The following is an 18,123-nucleotide window of genomic DNA, read 5'->3' on the forward strand; positions in this document are numbered from 1 at the left end:
ATGTTCATGTAAGCGACTTACCCTTTCTGCAGAGGATGATAAGTAGACTGCACCTTTTACATTGTCAGGACAATTTACAACCATTTACTACTGTGGTTGAAAGCTGATAGACATCAGTTCCTTTCAGAGCTGTAGTCTGGACAAATATCTATTGCAGTTTTCTAAAGTTTAATGACAGTGCCCACTAGTGGTGGTTGCTATGAAAAAACACTGACATAGCAATGTGTCCTACAGTAGTACTGTAGATAGGCAACTGAATAAAATGTGAAAGCTGATGTATATATTTCTTTGCTAAGCAAATACGTTTGTTACATGACTTATCAATTAATATGTTAGTTCCATCCAAAACACAGGGCCTTATCAATGTAAATAAATTCCTCTCAGATATCATTCTTTAATCAGATGTAATCAGAGACAATCAATGAAATCACTTAGTCCACTGTCTCTTGTTACAGTGATACGTTTAGGCACAAGGTACAGTCTTATGGGACAATCCATGACATGAAACCAATACCACAACATATGAGGAAATAGGTGCGGTTGTGTAGTGCATTGCGGAAGTTGATGTTACAAACAGAATGTAACATTTTGGACTAATGGTCAATAACAGGCTTTTGCCTACAAGTATAACAAAAAGAGTGGCTCCCTTCAAGCGTAGAATGGATTTTCCTTCTTTACGGAAACAAGACTAATATCCAAGAACTTAGATTTTCTCAATAACAAAACAGAACGCTTGATTCCAAATGGAACAAAAAAATCAATCAAGTAATTGTGACAGGCTACAGGGAGAGATGAGGCATTAGAGAGCGCTGTCACTAAGTACTGAAGTTGTTCAGATCTAATACTACAGTTCAAAATTAAATGACACTGAAAAGGGATACACACAAGCTCATGAGATTTTGCCTTAGTTCAGAGTTGATGCGTTACAATACATACGGTATGTTAGCAGAGTTATAGAACTTGATCACGCCAGCATATTTGTACTGAAGACATTATTCCCAATCATTTGCTCAAAGTACCAGTGATCATAGCAGCAATTGTTTGAAGTAGACATTTACAGCATACTGTGACAAAGGTGAACTCAAAACAACCAGCACAGCCTGAATTGGACAGGTCTCAAATAACCATTAATTGAAAGGGTTATCATTTTGAACTGGATTACAGGATTTATTTAAAGATGGATTTGTGTCTTAATTCTGAATCGACTAAGTTATGACACCAGGAACTCAGTTTAACAAGGTGCATTACAGAAGGGAAAGAAAATCCTTGTATACTAAAACCTTGACATTTATTAGTATATTCATTATTTAAAATAGTATTATTTATTTAAAAATAGAACAGCTGTAATTTATGGTTGCCAAAACAACCCAAACAATGGTAGTAAATGGCTGCTGTTAAAGTTTGTAAATGTCTATGATCAGTTAACAAGTTCTGGCTGGTACATTGCTGAAATAAAAAGCAGACATTAGTTTTTTTATATAAGATGTTCCCGCATCAACATGTCAATATCCAGAGAAAAGAAACAGGTTTACTTTCAAACAGCACACCGGGAGAATTGTATAGTTCAATGCATCTTTACTGAAAAATATATCAAAACGACAGACACTTGTAGTTGTGAACAGTCAAAATTGCTGTGCCATGGATGCATTCAAATATTCCATACCGAAAACAGCTGTGTGAAGTATTGACAGTACATATACTTTGTAGGTAAATCTAACCTCTTCTCATGACCTAATGCTACCCGTCTTTGTTTAGTTGCATATAGTTTAAAGAGTGGATCTCTGTACATGTAGTACATGTTCTGTCCTAAATACATCCACACCATAATGAATAAGTCTGTCCAATTACTCTAAATCTACAGGATCAAGTCTCAAATGGTCCAGTGGTTCATCTGCCAGAAGAAGGCCGCTCTGTGTTGTGATTGCATGTGTAGCAAGGACAACGACAAACTATTGGAAACAAAAGCACATTCAGCCAAGGTTATTGGTTAATGTTGCAACTGACATCAAGGCTGAGACACATCGGTCTCTTCACTCCGTCTTATCCTGGCAAAAACCCCCTGCAGTCCATATTTCCATCGATTGTGCGTTTCAAAGTGCCATTTTGTTTCATGGTCACTGGCCACTTGGGAGTCTGAGCTGTAGTCAGACTCGTATTCACTCTTGCTTTTGCACTTTCTCTGGGTTTTCCTGTACTTTTTGGCGAACAACTTTCAATGTGGTAAGAAAATTCCCCAGGAATAGGACAAGAAATGTCAATGCCAACATAAACACCTGAAAGACACAAAAAGGCATTAAAAGAAGAAATCACATTTTTGCTGAAAATCTTTACAAGACTACTGACACTGGAAGTTAAACCTTCCATTGATGACATCTAGTACAATGACATCACAGGTGTCATTCTTAAAGGGATTTTTATTTTAATACACTGTTCCAAAAATGTGGCATGTCAGTAGAGAAGTTTTCAAGATATTGAGCTTTTAAGAAGCAAAGTGTCACCAGCTACTTCATGATGACACAAAATGGATGCATTTTGCATCATGATGATGTGGCCAGTGACTGAGTAGAGAGTAGTCTTGTAACGAGACAAGGATGGATGTAGAGGCATGTTGTACTGTATTCTATTTGAAAACAAGGGATTTTACAGAGATTGGGTGGTAGTATTTCTGTCCTTACCTGCCACTCTTTACAGTCTTTATGTCCTGCCAACCGAAACAGGGTCAACGCATTGTACAGCTGCCAGAACTGTGAATGGAGAGAGAAAAGCTCAGTCTAAGACCTAAAACCTTATTCAAGAACACAAGCATGGCAGCTGGCGTGTGTACATGTAAAAGTATAAACAGCTGAAATAAGGAACAAAATGTAAGCTTTGCAATCATGTTGGGCAACACTTATTTTACAAGTGTGACAGATTTTGCAATACCATCTTTTAACTTCAAGTCTCCCCACTCCACTCTCTTCCCCCATAACGCCTCATCCTAGTCTGTGTGAAACAAGCTGGCACACACCCAGACCTCATCCCTGGATAACCATTTTAGTACAGTTGTGTTAGACTTACATGTCCGAAGAAGAGGAATGGCAAGACAAAGGTGAGCCCTCTCCACATCCATGACTGGAACCCCTCTGCAAAACAATTAATACATGGTGGAAAATCCAGAACATTGAATAATGCATAAACTTCCCGAAAGACAGTATGTTTACATCCAGTTCAACTGGCTTTGTCAGGAGTACAGGTTAATCATTAGACTAAAACACATGGTAGAGTAAAGTAAGCTATATCAAAAACAGCTAAACAAGAGGGACAAAACCTTTATCCTCTTGACCAATACTATGTTCAAAGGGCAGCTGCAAACTGATTGCAAAATGTTGTCCATTAGCTCCCTCTGGTCAGCAAGATTTCACTAAATATATTTTTCTACAGTATATCATAATTGGAATTTTGGGCAGTAGAAATGTAAACTTTGATTAAAAGAGGACGTGTGTGAACTCATGCAGGGCATCCCGACAACTGGGACATCACTCAAATTAGAAGAGTAGCAACTTGCTCAAGGGTAAAACACCACCTTTGTCCCATTTTTCCAGTCATGGTTGCTTGTGGCCCACTTCTTTGTAAGAACTATTAACACACATGCAAATGTCTTGTACAGGGAATATGGCGGAATGCAAACAGTGTAGTTATTCCCACCGCAAGGCAATCAAACAAGCGAAATGTCGGTATAGGGACAAAGTGGAGACGCAATTCAACGGCTCAGACACGAGACGTATGTGGCAGGGTCTACAGGCAATCACAGACTACAAAAAGAAAACCAGCCAAGTCCTGCTTCCAGACAAACTAAACACCTTCTTTGCCTACTTTGAAGATAATACAGCGCCACCAACGCAGCCCACTACCAAGGACTGCAGGCTCTCCCTCTCCATGGCCGACGTGAGTAAGACATTTAAACGTGTTAACACTCAATAGGCTGCCCCCCAAGACGGCATCCCTAGCCACGTCCTCAGAGCACGTGCAGACCAGCTGACTGGTGTGTTTACGGACATATTCAATCTCCCCCATCCCAGTCTGCTGTCCCCACATGCTGCAAGATGGCCACCATTGTTCCTGTACCCAAGAATGCAAAGGTAACTTAACTAAATGACTATCGCCCAGTAGCACTGCGTTGGGAGACTCACCTCCACCTTACCTGCCACCCTAGACCCACTTCAATTTTCTTACCACCCCAATAGGTCCACAGACGATGCAATCACCATCACACTGCCCTATCCCATCTGGACAAGAGGAATACCCATGTAAGAATGCTGTTCATTGACTACAGCTCAGCATTCAACACCATAGTACCATAGTAACCTACAACACCATAGTAACCTGCAAGCTCATCATTAAGCTTGAGGCCCTGGGTCTCAACCCCGCCCTGTGCGGGAATAGGAATAGGGTTTATTTGATCGTTCTGACCTCACAACGGCAGTCAAGCACCCAAGTTAACTGGGTAAAGTTAGCTAGCTTGCTTGCTACTTCCAGATGTAAATGAGAGAACACCTCACTCTGACCATTTTACTTGACCTAGCAGAGCTGGTTAGGCTGTTTACAATGTTAACCAGAGCGTTGGTGACTAACTGTGCTGCTGGCGACAATTTAATTAAGCAAAACACCCCCATTATATTTTACAGTAGGTATGGAGTTCTTTTCTGTATATGCGCGTGGTGTGCGTGGCCAAAGAGCTCTATTTTCATGTCATCCAACAAATGCAAACACACAATGTTCTATTTTTTTTTTTAGCATACAATATAGCTCAGTATTTGTATTATTTATTTTATACAGCCTTTAAAAAATAAAAATAAACCTTTCAAGGGTGCCAATAATTTTGGTTGTGACTTAATGGTTCAAAAGCTTTCCCAAGTCATAACCAATAAGCAAGCCTTAGAAACTGTCTTAACTGAAAAGGAACTCATCTTACCTACTGTGAGGTCCAACTGATTTCTTTCTCCCAAAGCTCGTAACCTGTATAAGCAGCCACTTTGGTAGTAATATTGAAGAAACTGCACAAAGCCTGAAAAACACAGGGATGAATTTCAACAAATGAATCAAATACTTTTACAATCAATCATGTATGAGTAATGACATGGACTTACATTGTGCGACTTGTTTTCAAAAACCTCTACACATATGAAGATAAAATTAGAAAGTAGATGCTTACTCTGATAAATGGAGAAGGCAAGGAATTGACTTCTGAACATCTGATACATGGACCCCTCTGGCCTTTGAGAAGAAACAGAGGAACCAATCAATACAGGCGATCAAATAACATTTATCAATCAAACTGCTCGTCAGGCAACCTTTGAGGGTAACTGCCAATCGATTTTGACCGACAGCAATTAATGAAAGTGTTCAAAGTTGAAAATAAATAAAAAGGACTTACCAGGTAAGCATTACACCTGATAGGAAGGTAGAGACGTAATGATGAGAGACCCACCACCCTTTAATCCTGAAAGGACACATTGAGTGGAATTAGAATAAAGAAGCAGAACTAGGTCGACATGCTAGTCTAGTATTTGAATCTCATGGAGTAAATAAATAATTCAGTCACATAAAAAGCTTAGTAGCTCACCTGGACCCATTGCTCATGAGGATGCTTTCCCTTATGGTCAAAGTGCAATAGTACCAAACCAGCAAGAAGTTGAAGATTTCATCTGTGACACTGAAACAAAACACAGACATTTACAACTACCTTGCTTTAACGAAACATTAAAAGATGCTACGAGGAAACATCAAAATGTATAATATAACCAACTCACCGGTAATTGAACAAGAAGAGACAGGTTATGGCAGCAAACATCAATATTATTGTCATACAAAGCTTGAACTTCTCATATTCATCTTTGTAGGCAAATCTGCTCGAGCGAAAAGAAGCAACAAGGAATCAGATGCAGCAACCAAACGGATGTGACAGAATACAGATATTTTGTTAAAGCTGAAGCAACACACTTACTTAGCCTGGTTGCTGAGGAGTGTGACATTCACATTGCCAAGGACCAAATTTAAGTACAATCTGAAAAGAGACACATACTTTTACACCCACTAATGACAAACTGCGTAAAATCTGTAACCAACCAAAAAATAACCATGTCCTCAAATACACTGACCCATTCTTCTTTGGCAAATAGGCTTCCATATCAAAGAAGAAATGTTCTTTGTCTTTAATTTGCATTTGGATGTCTTTGATCAATTCCGTTTCTTTCTCATCGCTTGTTTTTGTACATCTGTAGGAGAACACACTAAATGCTCAGGTCCTAATTATGAGGACCTTTGGTACAGGAAAACAAGACTGGACCATTCTTTGTCAATAACTGCAAGCTGCCAGCACTAATAGTAGGCTACTTACTTGCGCAGACTGTGCCGGAGGTCTTTTAGACCCTTCCTCTGTTTACTAATGGCACTGCTGCATGTTGCCTGGAGGTTGGTGAGCTCGTCGAGCTTCTGTCTGTACACTTTGTGAGTTTCCTAGAAATAAAAATGGAAAACAAATGACTGCACATTGCTCACCAGTATTCAAATATGTTGATAACTGTCAGGCAATTATTTTCAACTCCAAATTTAGACAAGCCGTGATGGATAAGGTCTAGGACAGATCCCCTCTTTTATTCTTGCAGTTTGAGGCTGTCTCAGTGGCTTACTTTCTTTCTTTCCTCTCTCTATGGTCCCTGATCTAGCAGTATATGACAGGTGGATGGAAGGCAACATTACAATATCATTGAAACCTCTCCAGTCGTTTCAACTGGTAGCAATTAAGAAGGAAATAACGTTAAGAGGGGAGGAAGACACGACTACACCCAGAGTTAAGTGACACTTATTTGCTACTTATGCGCATTGGTTGACTGATTTAACTGCGCCGTAGTGAAAACTTGGTGGATTTCACTAAAACACAACTAACGTTACCTAATCATTGTTATTAATAGGAGTTAGCTAGCTAGCTTGCTGGTTATAAGGACTTTAACAGGCTAACGTTATTATTGCTAGATAATTAACGTTAGCTAACATTCGACATTCATTGTTCAAATGTGCGGATATTAAAAACTAACTGTACCACTTCAAGTAAATCTGACTTGCAGATACATACCGCAGTATACGAACTAGCTATATTGGAAAGTTCCTAAATACAACATATTGTGTACAAAAATACCTGATGATAACCCTTTATCAAGTTAGTTTGCTTGCTAGCTAGCTTCTAGCCATGTTGGCTGGGTTAGCTAAACTAGCTAGAAAGCTAGCTGAACTGACAATAGTAACGTTATATCAGTTATCATCCTCCAACCTCTCTTTCTGAACTGGCGGTAGTCCACGTCATGCCACGCACCTAGCTAGTTATCAAACTGGCTTCACATAGGCCTACCTGTAACTGTTGATATTCTTGGTCAATTTCTCCCCATTCAGTTTGACACCTTTGCAGTGACATTGTGTCAGTAAGCGGCACTCGCCGACTCCCACTGTACAGAACCTCCAACCGCTAGTACAGCTGTCCACGATTATTTTCTTATTTCATTTAGAGCGCATGCGTCCGACCGCCTACTACTGTCAAATGTACATTTGTGTCGTCACTTGTTCTAAAGTGCAGAAATAAACTTACTAGACAGGAACCCCTACTACAGTAACATTTTCATGAACAGAACTGTATTTGTATGAATGTTTTGAATAATGATTTTGAGGGCAATATAATGACACATTTACAAAAACTGAGAAAGTTTCTCAGCCCGAACGAAATCTAGTATTTCTACATCTATGCAAGTTGGTTGCTATGGGGAGAGGACGCTTGGTCATTGTTGCCTCGCATGTCTTTTACCACCTAGCTAGCTAACCAGCTATGTTGACCTAATGTTAAATTTTACTTCACTTTGAAAATTGAAAAGACAAGTGGATTGAGCTAAAAGGAGTCGTTCGCTTGGACACATACGAGGTACAATTTGAGTTAATAAATTATTTTTAGCTGTAAAAGTAATGTATAAAAATGCCACATTAGCTAGCTAGTTAGCTAATTTAATTTGAAGCTTAGTTGGCATAACCTGCGAAATGTTCTAATTTTGTTTCTGTTTTGGTTGTCATTTGATCAGTCATTGTAAACAAACAATGTAGCTATAGCTAGCTTCAAATTATAAACTATTTTCAACTACCTGTACCATGAATGGACTGTCAAGTCTTTGCATCCATAGCTGTAGTCTAGAGGTTACCAGATACATGTATTTCTACAGCATCCTCCAAACCAGGTGGTGGGGCTGCAGTTATGCTGTAAATTGATTAAGGATTGTGCCTTTAAGTTAATAACTTTTTCAAACAAATTTGAAAATAATGTATGTTTTGCTTACAGCCATGCCTCATCTGAAGAAACCTCAAAAAGTGGAGCCCCTGTCAAAATTATGGGACAGAAAGGCACAAAAGTGTGGACTGCGACACACTGTTTATTCAGTCAATGGAGATGAATACACCGGGGATTGGCTAGACAGCAAGAAGCATGGTACTACTGTAGCATGACATAGATTTTGCACACACCAAGTATTAGGCCTAGGCTTACTGTGTCACCGTTCAGACACATGGGCTGTGACTGGTTCTCTCCATTTAAAAAAAAATCTTTCAACAGATTCTAAGAATGTACAGTACCAGTCAAAAGTTTGGACACATCTACTCATTCAAGTGTTTTTCTTTATTTCTACTATTTTCTATATTGTAGAATACTACACTCTTGGCATTTTCTCAACCAGCTTCACCTGGAATGCTTTTCCAACAGTCTTGAAGGAGTTCCCACATATGCTGATCACTTGTTGGCTGCTTTTCCTTCACTCTGCGGTCCAACTCATCCCAAACCATCTCAATTGGTTGAGGTCGGGTGATTGGGGAGGTCAGGTCATCTGATGCAGCACTCTATTACTCTCCTTCTTGGTCAAATAGCCCTTACACAGCCTGGAGGTGTGTTAGGTCATTGTCCTGTTGAAAAACAAATGATAGTCCCACTAAGCGCAAACCAGATGGGATGGCGTATCGCTGCAGAATTCTGTGGTAGCCATGCTGGTTAAGTGTGCCTTGAATTCTAAATAAATCACAGACAGTGTCACCAGCAAAGCACCCCCACACCATCTCACCTCCTCCTCCATGCTTCAGGGTGGGAACCACACGTGGAGATCATCTGTTCACCTACTCTGCGTCTCACAAAGACACAGCGGTTGGAACCAAGAATCTCAAATTTAGACTCCTCAGACCAAAGGACAGATTTCCACCAGTCTAATGTCAATTGCTCGTATTTCTTGGCCCAAGCAAGTCTCTTCTTATTGGTGTCCTTTGGTAGTGGTTTCATTGCAGAAATTCAACCATGAAGGCCTGATTCACAAAGTCTCCTCTGAACAGTTGATGCTGAGATGTGTCTGTTACTTGAACTCTGTGAAGCATGTATTTGGGCTGCAATTTCTGAGGCTGGTAACTCCAATGAACTTATCCTCTGCAGCAGAGGTAACTCTGGGTCTTCCTTTCCTGATCTGTAAATGATGGGCAAATTAACATTCATGGATATAGTCTCAGTAGAGGTGTTAAACCTATTGAAGTCATTACCCAATGGTAAATCTACAGGTTATGATCTTATGGCCAATTTTTTACTTCACTATGCTGCTCCCCAGATAGCAGCTCCACTGAAATACATATTTAATTGGTCACTGGAAAAAGGGACATTTGCAAATGTAGGGAAGCATGCTAAACTGTGTTCTATCCCGAAAGACAGCAAAGAACCAATTACTCCTCCCAATAGTCGACCAATTAGTCTACTCCCTTCACTCAGTAAGATATTGGAGGGTATTGTGAGTAGACAAATTTGGGAGTACATGGAAAATAATTATCTGATTACAGCCAATCAGCATGCTTATCGCAAAAAACATTCACTACCACTGCATTGGTTGACATGACTGACCATTGGCTCAATGCTATGGATAATGGCAGGTTTGTGGAGTACTCTTTTTAGATTTTAGTGCAGCATTTGATTTCGTGGATCATTAAATCATTTGGACAAAAGAGAATGTTGGTAAGAGACAGACATTCAGTAAATACTAGGAATAGATTGTCCACCATGTGTTATCCATGTGTTATCCAGACAGAAAAGAGAAATAGGCAAAATAACATTTCGATTTAGACCAATAAAGAAATTGAATAATTTAGCTGAGCAAACCAGAAACCTTTCAATATATAAATTCAAACAATACTTTAAAACCATTTCAATATAATACATAGGAAAGTTGTGCTGGACTATGGTCGATGAAGAATCAATCTATCTTTTTAGACTGTTAGAGTATTTACCTGGTCAATATGTCAGTGTATTATGTCTGTTTGTAACAGTGTGTTATATGTGAAAATGTGATCATATTATAAATTCTATTTTAATGTTTAAGGACTCTTTGAAGATTAGTCCAAATGAGGACTAAAAGAGATCCAAATCAAATCAATCATGTGGCAGTCCTCATGAGAGCCAATTTCATCATAGCTCCTGATGGTTTTTGCATTTGAAGAAACTTTCAAAGTTGTTGAAATGTTCCATATTGACTGACCTTCATATTTTAAAGTAATGATGTTCTGTCATTTCTCTTTGCTTATTTGAGCTGTTCATGCCATAATATGGACTTGGTATTTTACCAAATAAGGCTATCTTCTATATAACACCCCTACCTTGTCACAACACAACTGATTGGCTCAAACGCATTAAGAAGGAAAGAAATTCCAGAAATGAACTTTTAACAAGGCACACCTGTTAATTGAAATGCATTCCAGGTGACTACCTCATGAAGCTGGTTGAGAGAATACCAAGAGTGTGCAAAGCTGTCATCAAGGTAAAGGGTGGCTACTTTGAAGAATCTCAAATATAAAATATTTTGATTTGTTTAACACTTTTTTGGTTACTACATGATTCCATATCTGTTATTTCATAGTTTTGATGTCTTCACTATTATTCTACAATGTAGAAAATAGTAAAAATAAAGAAAAACCTTGGATTGAGTAGGTGTGTCCAAAGTTGTCAGGTACTGTAAGATAACTTTTTTTCTTTCCCACTATAACTTCAATAGTGTTGGTCACCACTTAATTTGTTACCAGCTAGACCTATTTTTTTTAATGTGCAATGAATATGTGGGTGGCTTTTCTCACTGTTCCTTTAATTTTTCTAGGCAAAGGAACTCAAATTTGCAAGAAGGCCGGGGCCATTTATGATGGAGACTGGAAATATGGCAAACGTGATGGATATGGGACCTACAGCAAACTCCTGTCTGTAACCAATGAGTATTCAAGGGAATACTCAGGTGGATGGAAAAATGACAAAAAGCATGTATGTACACAGGACAAAGTTTGTTTTGTTAGGCTGAGAATGTAAATAATATAAACCTAGGTCTATTCTATTTCTTCATTTATTATAAGACACCTGGCCTCAGTGAAACAAGGGCAAGTTTCTATATGTCTTCTCATCTACCTTAGGGGTTTGGGACCTACTTCTACAGTGACACTGCCTGCTATGAGGGAGAATGGAGTGAGGATCAGAGGAGTGGCTGGGGCAGGATGTATTATGACAATGGGGACATATATGAGGGAGAATGGCTGAAAAACAAACATCACGGACAGGGCATGCTTCGTCTCGGTAAGGGCACATTATTCTACAGTTAAGACTATCTCATGACTGGGGCGGCAGGTAGTCTAGTGGTTAGAGCGTTGGGCCAGTAACCGAAAGATTGCTGGATCGAATCCCCGAGCTGACAAGAAATCTGTCGTTCTGCCCCTGAACAAGGCAGTTAACCCACTGTTCCCCGGTAGGCCGTCATTGTAAAGAAGAATTTGCCTTACCGGTTACATTTATAAAAAAATTAACAATTAAAAAAAAAAGTTAACTTGTCAGGGGTGTGTGCAAGACAAAAAAAGTTGATTTCCAGAGTATGCAAGTGGAGGGGTGAGAGATTAAGTAATTGTAGACTACATTTTATTGCATCTTCATTAGTGTACTTTGACAATATGGATGTAATTCAATGAAACACTAAGAAATAAATATTGCACACAAGTCTTACTACTGTGCCAACAGTGATTCGTTAATACAATGTTTTTTTGGTGAAAAAAAAGTTGTCATTTGGTTTGAATGAATTCTGTTTGGGTCTGAATGGATTTAGCCGTAGACTATATACAGTATGTCAGGTTGCGACTTCTCTCATTTGTTTTGAAGCCAACGAAAACAGGTATGAAGGCAACTGGAAGTATGGGAAGAAGAATGGGCATGGAAAGTTCTTTTACCTGGACAAAGGTCAGCTTTATGAGGGCTTCTGGGTGGACGGAGTGGCCAAATGTGGAACAGTGTCTGACTTTGGAAGAGCTGAGGCACCAACACCCACAATATACCCGATTCCTAAGGTACATACTTTGTCTTTTGAAGTGTTTTAAGAGGTTTGTCTTTACCGGGTGTTGCAAGTGTTGAGCCAAGCCACTTTACCTGCTTATGTGAATATCAATTCAGTGTATGGTGAGGTCTCCCCCTTTTCTCTATTTAAGGTACATCTGTTGGATGTGAGATCAGTTTTAATGGAAACACAATCAACATACCACAGTGAATAGGACAAGCCAAAGAAGAACATCAGAACACCCTAAAGTGCTCCATCTCTGCTGATCTCTGGACACCATGCTCACTTACCATGCTGTTAAATGCCATCATGTAACGAATAAAGAGAGCACATCATCATGAGGAAGTTTTTTAGTAATTTTACTTCTATGAAACGGGACCACTGAACATGATTTGACTTGTAATGAGATCACGGTGCCATCTGGATATCATTCCCCAGTGGCAACTCGAGGTATTACAAACATTCCTAGAAGCAAAACAAAAAGTAAACAGTTACATTTGCCAAGACCAACCCACTCAGTGTACAAACAAGTCACAAAGGGTGCACTTTGAACAGAAAATTAAAGCAACAAATAACACTTTTACAAAGCCAATTGTGTTCAGAAAGAACATGTGCAGTTAATCTCTGTATTCACTGTTTAAGCAGCAGTGAAAATAACTTGACGCTTTTCTAGTCACAAATTCATATTTTCCGACCAAATAATCATGGTACAAAATGCTATTTCAATACCACAGTTTACAACTATGAAAACACTTTTTGTAGAGTTTATGCAGCAACATTTGGCCAACCGATTAGACTAAAAATAACTTAATAAGCAGGCTGATTACATTTAATCTCTCAAACATGAATTGAAACCTGAACCTTAGGTTGAATACAGAACTGACAGAAGACAATGGTCGCGTTCCGCTGGTCAGACGTTGCATGCATCAACCAATGGTTGCGTGCCACATCGTCGACTGTGCCTTCGGACACCAGATTGCTATAACAAAAGTGGTTAGCTGGTACTTAAAATACCTATCCAGGCATTGTAAGATCTGGCATGCATCAGCAACGCCTGGGCAGAGGTACGTGCCCGTTCATTGGTGCTCATAGAATACAATGAGGCAAGCCAACTTGTCACAATGTAGTAGTTAAAGGGATAGTTTACCCAAATTACAGAATGACATATTGGTTTCCTTACCCTTTAAGCAGTATGGACAAGGTATTACAGCAATCCATTCTTTGGTTTAATTTCCCTGGGACTGTTTCCACAAGCTAACGTTTTAGCATTTGAGGCACAAATCCCATTCAAGTAATTTTTTGCACATCATGTTCAAAACTTCTAAGTGACTTTTGAGCTTTACTATCAATTTGAGATACTTTCTTATGATTTGGACACGATGCGCGAAAATTGCTAATATCGACCCATCAATGTGATTTGTGCCACAAATGCTAAAACGTTAACATGTGGAAACAGTGCCAGGGAAACCAAAGCATAGATTGCTTTCATACCTTGTCCTTGGGCTGCTTAGAGGGTAAGGAAACCAGTGTCATTTTGTAACTATCCCTTTAATGAGAGGCCTCTTTAGCCCCCTCCTACCATTACCTGTAAGGTAAAACAAATAACAAAACTGGCCTAAATGCTCCAAGTGCCAGTGAAAGATGCATTCTCAAACGTTTGTATAACTTCAGCCAGTAGTTTTGAAAGTGCTGGTCACGAGACAAAAGTGCTACCCGTTTTTTGTGTACGACTTCATCCAATTGTGTGCTATGTCATCCATTTTGTGTGATATGTTACAAATATAGCAATTTGTATGATTTCATACGATTTAGCAATTTGTGTGGTATGTTACGAATCCAAATGACCCTTTGCTAAGCCCCCGGCCCCCTTGGTTACTGTTGCAACCTTGGACCACGTTTTCCCAGGAAGCCTAATTCCCCCTTCGAACCACTGGCGTAATCCCCTCACAATGACAAACTGTGTTTTTAATACACAATGAAATTAAACACAGACTACCCCGTGCTAATCAGGAGACTCTCGGGTATGTTGTGGTTGACTGTCATTGCAATTGCTTCATGGGAACCTGGTAAAATGAAGGTTGTAGTGTGGCTAGCCACTGGACAGCTCTGAATGCACCGTCAGCATGCAGCCAAAGTTACTGACCACTTTTGGAGCTAACTAGTGCTCTTAAATCGTATCCTGATGTCGACAGCAGATGAGAGTTGTATTCATAGCATGGCTAATTTAGCTTTTTTTGTTTTAAAATAAAAAGTTAATAACTGCAATATTGAGTGGTCAATAAGACAGAGCTAGTTAAGCAGCTGAGTTAGCAAACAATTTAACTAAAGTATAATTTTGAATTAGAAAAATAATTCAACAGGCTCTGCATTTCAGGAATCACAGTAGCAAGTACCTGCACACTTTTCAATTTTTTAGGCATTTAAACTATTTGTTTTTGGATAGAAAGTCTGTTTTTGTAATGGCTTTCATGTGTTTCAAAATGAGCTTATCCGTGGTGTTGGAATTGCTGACAGCTGCTATTCATTGGAGTGCTGCGATTGGTTGGAGTGCATCTTTAAGACACCACTGTGTTAACTGGTATAGTTTCAGTTAAAAGTTAAAAACACTGACTGGAATCATTCTTTGAAAAATAATTTAAAAAATATCTAGAAATGTGAACATTTGGAAACGGTGAGTAACATCTCAAATGTTTTGAAATTATGAGCAGATCATGTAGTGTTTTAATAGAAATGTAAAACTATTGGCAACAAAGGATTGGCTTGAAATAGACATTATCAACGAGAGGTCAGTCTTTATGGGAAATGAGAGCTGGGGGATTGGAAGTGGGACTCCCCTCTACCGTCCAGCTCATTCTGCAGCCTGGTCAGGTTGGATAACTCCTCCAGCTCCTGGAACTGTCTGTCTGTCTTGTGGCTGACAAGGGAACGGTAGAAATGTACAGCGAAGACTATAAATACCAGGCCAAAAGGCACCATGATGGAGGTGGAGGTGATGGCAGCAGCCACACCTGCAGATATGGTCCCATTGTTGGGGTTGTGGTTCTTAGGCCTAATGGGTAAAAATTTGACCCAGCAGAGGAGCACCACCTCAGCCAGGAAGAGCAGTGTGCCAATGACTGTCGAGAAGGCCCAGGCCAGCTCTATGTGGTGGTGCATTCTCTCATGTGGAGACTCCTTCACCGAGTTGAGGTTGTGAACATTACTGACTGCCTCGATGTTAGGCAGGATGCAGGTACTAACCATCAGGGCAAAGAGGTGAACAGCCACCAACACTGTGGTGCAGGCACTGAAGGCAATGAGGAGACCAGGTGGGTATGGATAGCTTGTGTCCAACTGAACCTCCACCATTGCTACCTGAGAGAAGAAAGGGGGGAAGAACATTGTGACATAAGCATACAAGACAGGCTGTCTGGAACATGACCTTCCAAAATGAAGCAGAACAAAAATAAATAAACTAGGGAGTGCAAGAAATCCATTCAACATGATGAATACATAACGTTTCTTGTTTTGGATGATACTGGTCCTCATGCTATGCACATCAAATAATTGCCTCTGCTGCTATGCATCTGACTTTGGGCCAGTTTATTCCTTACCATAGCGAACCCAGACAGTAGAGCAGACGTTCGACTGGAAGCCTTCAGTTTTGCTCGACTCAAGTAAAGCTTCCTCCACGACAGTGCTTGTAATGAATGTTCGTTCAGACTCATTGCACTGCTGAAATTGAATAGACTGAACGGGCGGATTGTTGTTTGACTCGTAGCCTATGTGGCTGTTCAACAATTGGCATTAGCTAGCCTAGATAGTAACATCCTCGGTGTCCACAGACATCGATGTAGAAAAATGTCGGGTGAGGTCCATTCTAACGATTATCGCTAGTATTCATGTTTACCTTTGTAACTTCCACTTCTTCCGCACCGCCGTTTCGATCGAGCTGGATGGCTGGCTGCACTCTGGATTACCCACAAACCATTGCGGCAAAGATAAATAAACTTGGAACAAGTCTGCCTATGTAAAATAAGTGAGTTATTGCTATAGTTGATCATACAAACAAGGTAGTTACCTAATTTACCACAAAACTCTTTCTAGTTCGTACAATGATTAGATTACTGTCATTGTTTTTCATATAGAGCCACTTGTGCAAAATGTCACCAAGTTTACTTGACCCTATGATGAAGGAAGATTTTGAAGATGATCACCGCCATGAGGTGTTATCTGGCGTCTCGAAGGAGTCTTCGTGGTTTAGGGAGAACATGTCAGAACTGGTAGACGCACGTCGACTGACCCGAATGATAGATCGAAAGAAAGAGTGAAGTCTATCGGTTTTATTGTAATTTGATCAAGACAAACGTTTTTTCCGACTCATGCAACACTTGGGTATATGCGATATGCAATGAGACCAGTGGTGGGCCGTCAGGGCCTGCAAGGCCTTCTCTGCTGGCCTAAACATCATCAGAATATAATTTTTTTTTAAATATATTTTCCCACAAATATGTATTAAATTATTCCCCAGAGTAAGAGTTATACTCTTCATTTCATAGCTTTCCTCTTGGTTGCACTGCTTCCAGCCCCAGGTTGAGATTTGGAGGGCTTGTCTTTATGTTAGATCTTTTATCCAATCATATTCAGCCATCATGTGTTGCCAGGGGTCTAAAATCTGCCCTCAGGCCTTCAGAATCAACAGTGCGGGCGCTTGTCGCTTATAGTGAATGGAAATGAAAATTTAGTGTCAACCAATCAGCTTTAGAGTTGGCTATTGTACGCCTGCTGGCTGGCTCCAGTGTTACACAGGAGCCAGCTAGCAGGCGTAGTGCGTGCACGTCTTTTGATTGGATTACCAATATTGAGAGGCAGGTCCTATGGAGATCTAGGAAACTGAATTTGATAAACGAATTAATTCGCGTACTACTAAGCTGTTTTTTCAACCCACAATGGCGGAAGGAGGAGAAGATATCGATTTGGTCGAGGATATAATTATAACGCCATTCTCAAGACGAACTTTTCAAGAAAAGTTAGACATTGTAAGGAGAGGTCGCCCGACGCCACAAAGCCTGTCACAGGCGGGAAAGGGCTTCGTTCGCTCGCCAATTTCAAAGTTTCAACTACGAGCGCTGTCAATGGCTCCTTGGCTCCGAGAAGCACTGCAAACTGTACTGCTGGGAATGCCTATTATTTGCAAGTGATCGATTTGGTGTTTGGAGCCACACTGGCTTTGCAAACTTGAGTTGTCTAACCAAGGCAGCAACGAGACACCAAAGTACGGCTGGGCACTACAAGCAATGGTGCTTTTGAAAACTTTTGGGGACACCGGAGTGGATCTACAGCTCAAAGAACACGCGCGCAGGGCAACGGAGCTGCACAATGAAAAGGTGAAGGGAAATATTGAAAAGACTCATTGATTGTGTCATGTTTTTGGGTAAACACTGTTTACCCAAAAATGTCAATTTGTCAATTTCAAGGTGACGCAACGCCTGGTTATACTGCGTTTCTGTCTAAATGTATAGTGTCTAGAGCCATGGCATCATAATGAGGTGGATTAATTCGGGTGGGACTGTGTAATACCTCACTGAAGGCCCAGGCCCCAGGCCCACGGCACGCCACTGAATGAGACAATGCGGCCAAGTGAGCCGACACTTGCAAAACGCAGTCAATCCATCAATCTGTGTCCTCCTGAATTTGGGTGCACAAACACTTTACAGTATCGCGTGTTTTCGGATGCACAGATTGAGACGATAGC

At 40.2% G+C, this 18,123-nt stretch overlaps 3 protein-coding genes across 6 annotated transcripts; 1 reads left to right on the top strand and 2 right to left on the bottom strand.

Moving 5' to 3' along the window:
- Window positions 1–378: 378 nt before the first annotated feature.
- Window positions 379–7,532, bottom strand: LOC120026397 (transmembrane protein 120B-like). Of its 2 annotated transcripts, XM_038971253.1 has the most exons (12): window positions 7,385–7,532; window positions 6,377–6,495; window positions 6,138–6,254; window positions 5,984–6,043; window positions 5,790–5,885; window positions 5,603–5,692; window positions 5,414–5,479; window positions 5,192–5,253; window positions 4,952–5,044; window positions 3,058–3,122; window positions 2,676–2,744; window positions 379–2,273 (listed from the first exon to the last, which is right to left on the bottom strand). In XM_038971253.1, exons 1-12 carry the CDS (start codon window positions 7,445–7,447, stop codon window positions 2,157–2,159), a joined length of 1,017 nt encoding a protein of 338 aa, XP_038827181.1. In that variant the 5' UTR covers window positions 7,448–7,532; the 3' UTR covers window positions 379–2,156. The 2 variants fall into 2 exon arrangements, with proteins under 2 accessions (XP_038827181.1, XP_038827182.1); XM_038971254.1 differs by lacking the exon at window positions 6,138–6,254 and having other exon boundaries at window positions 7,385–7,529.
- morn3 (MORN repeat containing 3) lies at window positions 6,604–13,815 on the top strand. 3 transcript variants are annotated; one of them, XM_038971256.1, is made up of 6 exons: window positions 6,605–7,945; window positions 8,354–8,500; window positions 11,181–11,338; window positions 11,485–11,644; window positions 12,218–12,402; window positions 12,541–13,815. In XM_038971256.1, the coding sequence occupies exons 2-6, from the start codon at window positions 8,356–8,358 to the stop codon at window positions 12,601–12,603; spliced, it is 711 nt and encodes a 236-aa protein (XP_038827184.1). In that variant the 5' UTR covers window positions 6,605–7,945; window positions 8,354–8,355; the 3' UTR covers window positions 12,604–13,815. The 3 variants fall into 3 exon arrangements, with proteins under 3 accessions (XP_038827183.1, XP_038827184.1, XP_038827185.1); XM_038971257.1 differs by having other exon boundaries at window positions 6,605–6,829; XM_038971255.1 differs by having other exon boundaries at window positions 6,604–8,500.
- LOC120026399 (calcium release-activated calcium channel protein 1-like) lies at window positions 12,660–16,344 on the bottom strand. The gene is made up of 2 exons (XM_038971258.1): window positions 15,983–16,344; window positions 12,660–15,743 (listed from the first exon to the last, which is right to left on the bottom strand). Exons 1-2 carry the CDS (start codon window positions 16,094–16,096, stop codon window positions 15,183–15,185), a joined length of 675 nt encoding a protein of 224 aa, XP_038827186.1. The 5' UTR covers window positions 16,097–16,344; the 3' UTR covers window positions 12,660–15,182.
- Window positions 16,345–18,123: the final 1,779 nt, after the last annotated feature.

The sequence above is a fragment of the Salvelinus namaycush genome, chromosome 31 (genome assembly GCF_016432855.1).
Source record: "Salvelinus namaycush isolate Seneca chromosome 31, SaNama_1.0, whole genome shotgun sequence".
NCBI classification, from domain to species: domain Eukaryota; kingdom Metazoa; phylum Chordata; class Actinopteri; order Salmoniformes; family Salmonidae; genus Salvelinus; species Salvelinus namaycush.